The sequence below is a fragment of the Gossypium hirsutum genome, chromosome D13 (genome assembly GCF_007990345.1).
Source record: "Gossypium hirsutum isolate 1008001.06 chromosome D13, Gossypium_hirsutum_v2.1, whole genome shotgun sequence".
NCBI lineage: Eukaryota > Viridiplantae > Streptophyta > Magnoliopsida > Malvales > Malvaceae > Gossypium > Gossypium hirsutum.
The window spans coordinates 21,117,403-21,128,803 of record NC_053449.1 but is presented as its reverse complement, the minus strand read 5'-3'; the positions used below and the strand labels follow the sequence as shown (position 1 = coordinate 21,128,803).

Below are 11,401 nucleotides of genomic sequence, written 5' to 3'. Positions count from 1 at the left end.
ATTCACACAACAAGTTTAATAGTTTAGTTTTATAAAATCCTTATACTTTAAAAATATGAAAACTATACTTTTGGACATTTAAACTTTACGAAAAAAAAAGACTTATAAATGATAATAAAAAAAAGCCATTAAGAAAATCCAAAAAAAAAATTTCAAGCCCTTGCATTAAATTCGCACCTAATTAAGCCCTTGTCGTTAGCTAAAATAATCAATTAAGCCCCTCTGTTGATAACTTCCGTCACTGACCACGTTGACCATTAAAATAAATTTATGGACCAATCAGATGATGACATGTGATAACTTTTGGTTTAATCTAATATTTTTCCCATAAAAGGATTAAAAAAATAAAAAAAAATATTAGCAATCATAAAAATAAAAAAATTTAAATTTTTAAAAAATATGAAAATAGATATAAACTTATAAAAATAAAAAATATATTATAAAAAACTAAAAAAATCTAATAAATTATAGAAAAATATAATTTTTTATAAAATATAAAAATTTTATAAAAATATAAAATTAATAAATTTTTTCAAAATTTTATAAAATTGTATTACAATTTTATGAAAAACATAAAAAATGAAAAATTATAAAAAGTATTAAAATTGATATAAACTTATAAAAAATCATAAATACTTAAACTGGACCGAATTAGTTGGTTGTACCAATTAGGCCGAAAATGACAAGGGTATTAGTCCAAAGAAAGCCATTAGATCGGTTGATCTAGGAACCGAACGGTTGAACTAATTTTTTTATTTTTAATATTTTATTTAATTGAATTGGACGGGTTGGCCGAACTAGCAAACCCATGGCCAAATCGGTTCTATCATCGGTCCGATTATGAAAATCTTAGTTCAAATATTTAATTTTGACATATGCTAATAGTTGGATAATGAAATTTTGGTTTAATAAAAATATTAAAAAAATATAAAAAATTGGTTCAACCGCCTTGTTCCCAAGTCAATCGGTCTAATAGCTTTTCCAGACCATTACCCTTGTCAATTTTGGGCTAATTGGTCCAGTTCAAGTTTTTATAATTTTTTTAATAATTTTTATAAATTTTAATATTTTTTAATAATTTGTTTTACAATTTTTATTATCTTTTTAAGAATTCTAATACTTTATTTAAATTTTAAATATTTTAATAAGTTTTATTAATGTTATATTTTTTTATAATTTATTATATTTTGTTAGATTTTTTTATATTTTTATAATATTTATAAAATTTGATAATTATTTTATAATTTTATAGTTTTAATAAGTTTATATCAATTTTAATATTGTTAATATTTTCTCTTTCTATTTTTCTATTTTTATATGTTATAATTTTTTCTAAATTTTTAAATATTTTTATGGGTAAAATATTAAATTAAAATCAGAAGCTGTCATATGTTGCTATTTAATTGACTTGTCTATTTGTTTTAACTGTCAATGTGGTCAACAATGCAGAAGAATTTAATAGATTATTTTAATTAATTATAAAAACTTAATTAAATGCAAAATTAATATAAAAAATTAATTGATTAAAGGTGTTTTTTTATTTATTTAAGCGATCAAAGAAACTATAAGGAGAAAAAAGAAGCATGGTCCAAATCTTGAAAAACTACACATAGTTTACAATTGATATTTCTTCAAGAGAAAATAACGAGCAATTTACCAAAAAAATCTCTTTTTTTAAAATTTACCGAAACGGGCCCAGTATTTTATTATTTACCGGAATGAACCCTTTTCCCCGAAATCGCGTCCACATCAGCGCGATGTCAAGGGACGTTTCAGGAAATCGCGGCCACGTCAGCGCGCTTTGCTGACATGGCAACAAATCGCGTCCTCTGGAGCGCAATTTGTGTCCATGTCAGCAAAGCGCGCTGACGTGGCAGCGATCTAACCCGCGCATAAACAGTGCAACGGTCAAATTTTTGACCATTGCCCCCCTCCCAACGGTAAAAAAAACAATAAATACCCCCACCCCTTTGTTTTTTTTCACAAACTAATCCTCTCTCAAATTTCCTCTCAATTTGCTCTCAAATTCCTTCAATATTTCTCTCAAATCCATATTTACTTTCAATTTTCTCTCAAGTTCTTCTTAAATTTCTCTTAAATCCCTATTTTTAAATAATTTTTAAAAAAATTATTTTTTTAAATTTTTTTATACCATAAAATTTTGTACGATTTCAGCAATGGCCGGAGAATTGACTCGTCTTGATAATCATCACATATCGGTGGAACAAATGAAAATGGTAAGCGTTAAATATAATTTTTAAATATTATTTAAGAATTTTTTATTTATGCATTTTTAGATAATTATTAATTTATTATTTGTTATAAAAGTCTGTAGATCGGATATTGGAATGCAATATCTAGAATATGCATGCTCCTCCATCACCGTTGGTAGAGAACTACCTACGGGAAGCGGGTTTTTGACACGTGGCGATAGTAGGCTGGGGATGCAAGGTGGACCCGAAACTAATCAGTGCGTTGGTCGAGAGGTGGAAACCCGAGACGCACACATTCCATCTTCCATGTGGAGAGTGCACTGTCACTTTGGAAGACGTCAGCCTGCAATTGGGATTGCCGGTGGACGGGTACCCAGTCACGAGGTCTGCCCAATGTAGCGATTGGCCAGCGGTGTGCTACGAGCTTCTGGGCGTTATTCCGGAGAACATGGACGGAGGTAAGATCGAGATGGGCTGGTTGCGAGACACATTCCCGGATCCAAATGAAGATTCAACCGAAATAGAAAGAATCTGATATGCTCGTGCATACATTCTTCAGTTAATTGGAGGTTATCTGATGCCGGACTTGTCACGGAGCCGCGTACATCTAAGATGGCTGCTGAAACTCGTTGATTTTAGAGCAGCCGGTGAATTGAGTTGGGGGTCTGCCGTCTTGGCCACATTATATCGGGAGATGTGCAGGGCGACGCGACTGAGGAGAGCAAAAATCAGAGGCTGCCTGTCACTACTGCAGTCATGGGCACGGTTTCGCTTTCCATTTCTACGTCCTCAAGTGGACCACCCATATACATTCCCACTCATAACGAGGTAAATTTTATATTAGAGTTTACAATTATTATATAGATATTTAAAAATAAAAGTATGCTAAAAGTTTATTTAATTAGGTGGAACCATTCGGCAAGTCATACTCGATTACCTACGAAACTTGAAGATATACGACTTCTATTAGACCAACAGTCGGAAGCACATGTAAGTACTAAATAAAATTGATATTTCCATCATTTGCTAGTCGATTGGTAATTAGTATTTAGTATTTAGTATTATGTATATAACTAATACTTTTATAATGTTCGTATAGTTTCAATGGACACCATACGAGGATCCGGCAATTCGGGCAGTAATTCCGGATGAGTTCTTACAAAATCCACTAGCTTGGCACGTGAAAGTCGTGTTGATCAACTACACAACCGTGGAGCCGCACCAATCAGACAGAGTGCTACGACAGTTTGGATGTAGACAACCGATTCCTGTGGATCCTGAGGTGTTTGACGATCAACACAAAGTCAACCTTCGACAATTGAATACGGATTGGCTGAGATACTGGTCTGAGTACATGGAAATGTGGGAAGATCGGTATGAATATATACTTACTCGGGAACCAATCATCACTCCGGAGTTAGCGTGCATTCCGGAATACATGCCATGGTTTAGGATCCATGGCAAGCTGTATTTATTGACGCCAGAGGAGAGGCAGCGGCAAATACGTGTCCAAAGGGAAATGCGCGGGCCTCTAAATCCAAGACGACAAGATGACGAAGGCAGCCCCTCAACGAGGCCCAGACATTCACCCGGCTCATCATCAGCGGCCATGCAATCACCAGGCCCAACGAAAGCACCAACACAGCCACCCGACGCAGTAGTTCAACCAATGATACCCACACAACCGCCTTTTTCAGATGATGCCAAGTGCGTTTCCTAGCCCTTATATGTATCCTAACCCTTATGTGTATCCTTTTCTGAGTCCTATGGCAGGTTGGAGCCAAATGCCCGGTTCAGCTCCATTTCCTGTTATGCCGAGTGGACCACCGATGTATAGGCCAGCAGCGCGCGAGGGATCGCAATAGAGGCTGTCGGGGAGCTCTCATTTTTACCAATCCCCACCAACGTATGGGTTTCAAACACAGTCGCCATTCGTGATGCAAACACCTCCACATACACTATTTTTTGAAGGTGGATCATCGTCCCAAGTCCGACAACCAGATGCCGTACCGGAAGAACCAGAATCCCCGCCGGAGGAACAAGAACCGCCACCGGAAGCTAGACAAATGAGGAATCTAGCGCGTAACCGTCGACGGCCGCCATGTGGCACTATATCCCTCGGGCATAGACATTGATTGCTGTATTTAAATTTATTTGTACAAATATTTTGAATGTTTTGATATTATTTTATGTAGTAAAATAGAAATTTTTTTGAGTTATTTTGATATTATTTAATGTAATAAAATAGAAGTTTATTTTATATAATAAAATAGAAAATTTTTTGAGTTATTTTGATATTATTTGGTGTAATAACATGAGCGTAATTAATTTGTACAAATATTTTGAATATTTTGATATTATTTGATGTAATAACATGAGCTTAATTAATTTGTACAAATATTTTGAATATTTTGATATTATTTGAGAATTCTATTAACCATTAATACAATTATCAGTTAATATTTTTACATTCACATAATGTTAGATTTGAAAAAATGTTTTGACTGTTACTAACAATTAATACAATTATCAATAAATAATTAAAAAATACAATTTATTTACAATTACATTCAACTATTCCGATTAGGGCATGATTGGCTTGTATGGCCTGGATTCGTACACCATCTGCACAACTTCTGTTGACGGGTTATTTCTCGGATATCCATATTGTTACGTATTCTAGTCGAGTAAGGTCGATCCTTTGGTTTACAATGCAATTCTCTAATCGGTAACAGCTTAAAAGGAGCAAGAGATACGGGCGGCTACTTATGTTCATCTGGGACCGGTCGGAAAATGTGTCTCCAGACGCTATACATGTTTTTTAATTTGTACACTTCGTCCACATAGCTCATCGAATCCAGATGGAGATTCTGACAAGCTGCAATAACATGAGCGCATGGATAACGAAGTGCATCAAACATCCCACAGTCACAAGTCCTATTTTACAAGTGTACACGATATTGCCCGCCAACAACACCTTGGTGCGGTCTATCAAACTCTGTCACGCGAAACCATAAATTGTCTCGATCGTGACACACTGTGTGCATGGTGTTTGTCCTCGCCTTGGCCTTGTTAATTTCTTGAACTACCTTACTACACCATACATGGCCTCCCTACATCTGGCCTGCATAACTTGCTGCTCGCTTTGGAAATAGCGCCGCCAAACGAAAATATGTCTCTCACACAACCGATGTTATCGGTAGATGGCGCGTTCCTTTAAGAACAAAATTTATGCATTCAGCCAGGTTCGACGTCAAATGGCCATATCGTAGGCCACTGTCATATGCTTGTGTCCACCGTTCAAAACGTATGTTACAAAGGTAGTCCGCCCCTTTTCTATTAATTGAACGTAAAATTGCCAACATATCGTGAAAACGATCTTTATTTATTTCATACCCTGCTAATATAAGATCATAGCGAATAATTTATACCACTTCTACCAATAAAAATAATTCAAATTGACAAACAAAATAACACAGATATAGACTAAATACCCATGTTGGTCACTTGTTGTCGTTCGCTTTTAGATGGATATTGCCTGTAGTAGTTCGAAGCAACGTGTCTTAGGCAATATCTATGGTGTGTGGCTGCCATAAGCTTCCCTGTCGATCAAATGTAGCTAGTATACTGGCGCCCCGATCTGAAATAACACAGATATCAAGTTGGGGGCACACATGCCTCCTTAACCTAGAGAGAAAGAAATTCCAATCATCAAACGACTCCCCCGGTGTTATTGCAAATGCAATTGGAAGAATTCTCCCACCGCCATCCTGTGCCACTGCAAGCAATAGCCGATGAGTATACCTACCGAACATAAAGGTACCGTCAATTTGTACCAACGGCTTGCAGTATGGAAATGCGTCTCGGCATTGCTTAAAGGTCCAAAACAGGCGTTTGAACACTTGTCATCCACGTAGCAATCGGTCATTGTAGTACTCATGTTCCGTTTCAAGGTCTGTGATGGCACTTGGGACGTATCTCTCTAGCACCTGACACCACTGCCATATTTAATTATATGAGGCGTCCCACCCACTATGCATCCTCTCCAACGCCTTTTGCTTAGCTATCCAAGCCTTGCGGTAAGAGGGTGTGTACCCCATTTGGCTACGAATATTGGCAATTAACACCGGCACTGAAGTCCTGAGATCTGCTTTAACCGTGGGTAGTATCAAGCTAGCTAACATAGCTGAATCCATCTTGGGATGATCTTGTGAAACACCTATAAACCAAGTACATTAAATAATGCAACATTGCATAATAAAAGTATTATTCAGAAACCGTCAATACTGTACCTGCAGCATATGTATGTGGACCTTTGTACTTTTTAATCTCCCACAACCCTATCCTTTTCCTTAACGAGGAGTAGATTTTCCATGAACATGTGTCGTCTTGGACCGCACACTTCGCCTCAAACTTATCAGATTTGGATTTAACGACGTGGTAGTTAACGCCGTTTTTTATGCTATGTTGTTTCAAAGCACCAATAAAACTATCCTTGTTGGTAAACTGATTACCAACTTCAAATTCACCGGAATCTACCCCTCAAACTTGTACGATCGCGCAACCGGTGTGGTAGATCTGGAAACTCTAACGCATCATCTGTAGACAGATCGACATTATGCATGTGGGCTAGAGGTGAGTATGCTCTGAATCGTAGATTTTCTTCTTCATCTGAACTCCTTTTAGCATCTTCAAGTTCTGTTGGAATAGGCTCCGGTTCAGAAAATAAGCCAACTTCTGCACCATCCGGCCCGGGCTCTCGAGGTGGATCCACATCGGAGTCATCTTCTAACCCACAATCATCTGCAGCATACGAGGTCCCCTCACCAGTTGACGTCGTAGGGAGTACATCATCCTTTTTTTCTGGGAATTTGATAACATCCCCAATTGGATGTAGATTGTCACCCACTAGAACTTGATGTTGTTCCCCAATACATATTTCCAGCATCAAACATCGAGCCACCGACGTACATGTCCCATCCACCGACAGAGTGTCTTGCAGGGGATGTGCATTCGACACCGCTACCAAACATGGGCTGTTCCATATTTTGTAACCCGCTAACCGAGTGTCAGCCAGGTGTCGTGTATACATCTCGAACACCGATCGCAAGTACATCATTTGGCGATGTAAATTGTACATATAACTCAATATAAGGTGCTCCACTAGCAAGATGAGTCTGCACCATTGCCTCCAGCTACGTGCACTTTTTATGTCGAACGAATCATATGTCACCGGATCAACAGAAGAACAAAATCTATATGTGATAGACAGAACTTTCATTGGCGTCGTTCCGAAAATTTTATGCCTAATTTTTTTACGAAGTTCTGTCAAATCTATGTTCTGGTTAAAAACCAGTCGCACCGTATTGTCTGACAAAAAAACAACACCATTCTCGGTGTGGCAAACCTCACCATCGTAGTAAATAATAGCACTAATACGTTCACTCATATTTGAAACTCTAACCTTCTTAGCCTCTCTAAATTGTTTCTGCTGTGACTTATGCATTCTGAGAACATTTTTTGCCTCATTTATGGCCTCAGCCCAAACATGCTACTATAGCAAAAGCGCGTCCACGTGGGCGCGGTTTCACAAATTCTTCTCATAAAGCATCCTGGTAGAAGCGTTTTTTATACTATTTGCTCAGAAACGTCAACTCGAAATAATTTTTTTAGGACATACTGTAGCAAAAGCGCGTCCACGTGGGCACGATTTAACAAATTCTTCTCATAAAGCATCCTGGTAGAAGCGATTTTATACTATTTGCTCAGAAACGTCAACTCGAAATTATTTCTTCCAAGACCAACTTTAGCAAAATCGCGTCCAGGAGGGCGTGATTTCACAAATTCTTCGCGTCCATGTAATTTAATTTTAATTAATTAATTAATTTCTCTCCGAAGCCCTAAAAATCCAAAAAACCCTAAAAAACCTAACGTGGGAAACACCGCGAAATCGTGTCCATGTCAGTGCGCTTTGCTGACGTGGACACAAATCACGCTTTCAAGGCCGCGTTTTGTTCCCATGTCAGCAAATCGCGTTGACGTGGACGCGGTTTAGGAAAAAAGAACTCATTCCGGTAAATAATAAAATGCTGAGCCTATTTTGATAAATTTAAAAAAAATTAGCTTTTTTTTATATTTTAGCGGAAAATAGCAGCAGTAATAAAAGTAAAAAAAAAAAAAAAAACTGCCGAGGGCATCGAAAGATGTTGAGAAAAACCTTTCCAAATCCCAAAAAATACATGTGTTTCTGTGTCTGGGTTACTCCTGTCTCAAAGTCCATTTCTCTCTTTACACATATCATATGGAAGCAAAGATCCGAAAAGGGATGAGAGATTATTCCACACTCTCTACGATTTGCTTACAATATTAGGGAAATAAAATTGAAAGGAAAAATAAATAAACACCCAGTTCTTAAATTTCATCTTCTTTTTTATCTTGGAAAATCTCTGAGTGGGGGAGAAAAAGAGTGAGTGAAAGATGTTTTTGATGGGGTTAAGCATGCAGTCGTTGATGGATTTGATGCTCGCTGGGATTTCTCTGATGATCGGGTTGGGGATTTTTGCTTTCATTGCTTCAATTCTTTGCTCTGCTGCTTTCTTGCACCATGCTAAATATGTCGCTTGATTTTAATATTTCAATGCACAGGTAATGCCCTTAATGCTCTCTTTTTTGAAATAGCCTGTTTTTTTGTTTGTTAATTTGCTTCTGGGTGTCTACGATTCCTTTGATTTCGTTGGTTTCTGGGTTTTTTTTTTCATTATTTGTTGAGTAATGATTGGACCGGGAAACAAAGTTGATTTGATATGAGGAATAGATAACCCTACTTGAACAGGATGCTGGTTTTTTTTTTTTCACCTGTTTTACTACTGGAAACAAATTAAGAGACTCTTGAAAACAATTCAAGAGCTCAATTTCATTGCATTTTATGCACCCATGACATTGTTGGACTGTCATAAACAATGCTTTTGATGTTGAAGCAATAAGTCTACCTGCTTTTTTTCTGGAAGAATAATCACAAATACTATCACCAATGGCCTCGAGGGGATCTCTGATATATGTCGAATAGTAGCATTTGGCTTGTGTACGGTGTTTGGGGTTTGTTAATTTTCTTCTCTTACTAAGCTATGTAATTGAACTTTGAATGTTTCTATGAAGTGTTGTTGGTGTAATGTTTTGTTGCTTTTAGGAATTTTGTGATTGCTTGTATTTAGGCATGAATTTGCTTGTCTTGTGTCTTTTGAACTGAGATGTTGTATGGTTTGTCAAGTGTGCTTGTTGCCGTGCCATTACCCTTTTGGGTAAAAGAATGACTTCAATGGCACCCTTTTCCATCAAATCAATGTTTCTACAATTTGGATTTAGAAATAGCCCTCAATCTCATGGTGGAGGCAATACAACTGTTTACCAGCAAACAGGAATGAAGCATCCACAAATGATGTTTTGCTATGCAAAATTGAAACGCAAAACTTAGAAAAACGAACCTTGTAGAGCGTCAACGTATCAGTGTCCTTACTTCTCTCTGTTTTATTCATGTTCAGTTACTTTATAATTTTCACTGAAACGAAGTCGAGCAAAATTGTAACCTGTGTTCAATGTTTTTCAGGTGCCAAAAGTGGTAAAAGAAGTTGCCATTTCGTTGGTCAAACGTTTCATTTTGCAGTAGTTGCAGTACTAGATGGGTTGAATTCTGAGTCGTTTTAGATATCTAGTTTGAGAATGTATGAACTCTGCTATATTAAAAAATAATAGCTTCTGTAATGAACCGTACTATTGTTTAAATATTGAGATCGGAGGCAATTTTCTCATAACTATTATATTGATATTTATCTGCTTGTTTATCCCTACACAATTCAACTTGAAAAACTAAAAATTCAACTGCATATTAGTAATAATTTGCAGCAACTTGAAAGCTAATGAAGAAGTTGGTAGAAAAGGTGGATCAACCGTGACTGAATGCTGAAAATAAAGTAGAAGATATGATTGAATTTTATAAATTTGTAAGCTTTCATCTGTTTTGGAAGAAAGGACAAATATTTAACTTATTGAACGTTAAACTGGGAAATGGAACTAAAAGAAAAGTTATTTATTCTTTTTTTGCTTTCTAGAGTAGACCATGCCTCTAATTCCGTCAGGATCAGCTACGAAGCCAAGAGGCCTATAAAACCCCAACACCCTAGGCTCCGAGTACAATGAAATGTTACAAATACCTTTCTCCAACAGTTCCTCAACCAACCGTTCCATTACAGCTTTGCCGAGCCCGATACCTTGGAATGAAGGGTCCACCACCACGTCCCATATTATAGCATTGAAAACCCCGTCCCCGGTAGCTCTAGCAAAGGCCACTGGTTTCTGGGACTTCTTGTGCTCCACCCAGAGTATGGATTGGGTGTGTTCAAGTGCCAGCTTGATCTTTTCCGTGTCACGCCTAGGGAATCCCACAGCTACGAAGACAGAGTTGAGGTGGTCGAGGTTGAGGTCGGAGATGGTGCGGCGGAGGAAGAAGCCTCGGGACTCGAGGTCCTTGTCGGAGATGGAGTATTTGCATGTCGGAAAAGGAAGGGTTGGGGTTCGGAAGTTGGAGATGATGCCACGTGAAAACATTGAGGGAGAAATGAAATGAGTGGATAAGGAGGATGATGTTTCTTTGCCTTGTTTGTAATTCAGTGCTTATTAATGACGTGTTGGGTCATGGGTAGTGAAAAACTGATAGGATTGGCGGGAGGTTGTGGGTCTTTTATATCATTGTTTTAGAGCCGGACTACCAATTGAGCCCAAATTTTTGTCTAAAATTTTGAAATAATTTGGATAAAAACATTAGATTTTAAGAATGGATTTCAATAAAAAATTATTCTTGTTTAAAATATGAACCAATTTTAAATTTTAATATTCAAAGCATAAGATTGGTTAAATTTATTCTCGAGTTTATAATATATTTTTTATATATTTTGTAATTTATATTGTATGATAATTAAATGTATTATATTATATTATAGTATAAATATTAAAAAATATAGTGTATGTTTAGGTTTAGAGTAAACTACAAAAATTATCTTTTATATATGATTTAAATTACGTTTTGATTACTAAACTATAATTTATTGCAAACGTTATCAAATCATAACATTTTAATCAATTTGTGATTATTGAATGTTAAAAGGGTTACAAAAGTCTCACATGACACAAAATGT

General features: G+C 36.6%; 2 protein-coding genes across 2 annotated transcripts; one reads left to right on the top strand and one right to left on the bottom strand.

The window, feature by feature from the left end:
- Positions 1 to 8,401: 8,401 nt before the first annotated feature.
- Positions 8,402 to 9,829, top strand: LOC107918289 (uncharacterized). The gene is made up of 2 exons (XM_041108688.1): positions 8,402 to 8,858; positions 9,817 to 9,829. The coding sequence occupies exon 1, from the start codon at positions 8,691 to 8,693 to the stop codon at positions 8,835 to 8,837; it is 147 nt and encodes a 48-aa protein (XP_040964622.1). The 5' UTR covers positions 8,402 to 8,690; the 3' UTR covers positions 8,838 to 8,858; positions 9,817 to 9,829.
- Positions 9,830 to 10,176: 347 nt separating this feature from the next.
- LOC107918288 (serotonin N-acetyltransferase 2, chloroplastic) lies at positions 10,177 to 11,066 on the bottom strand. Its single transcript, XM_016847815.2, has one exon. It carries the CDS (start codon positions 10,812 to 10,814, stop codon positions 10,293 to 10,295), a length of 522 nt encoding a protein of 173 aa, XP_016703304.1. The 5' UTR covers positions 10,815 to 11,066; the 3' UTR covers positions 10,177 to 10,292.
- Between the last annotated feature and the right edge of the window lie 335 nt (positions 11,067 to 11,401).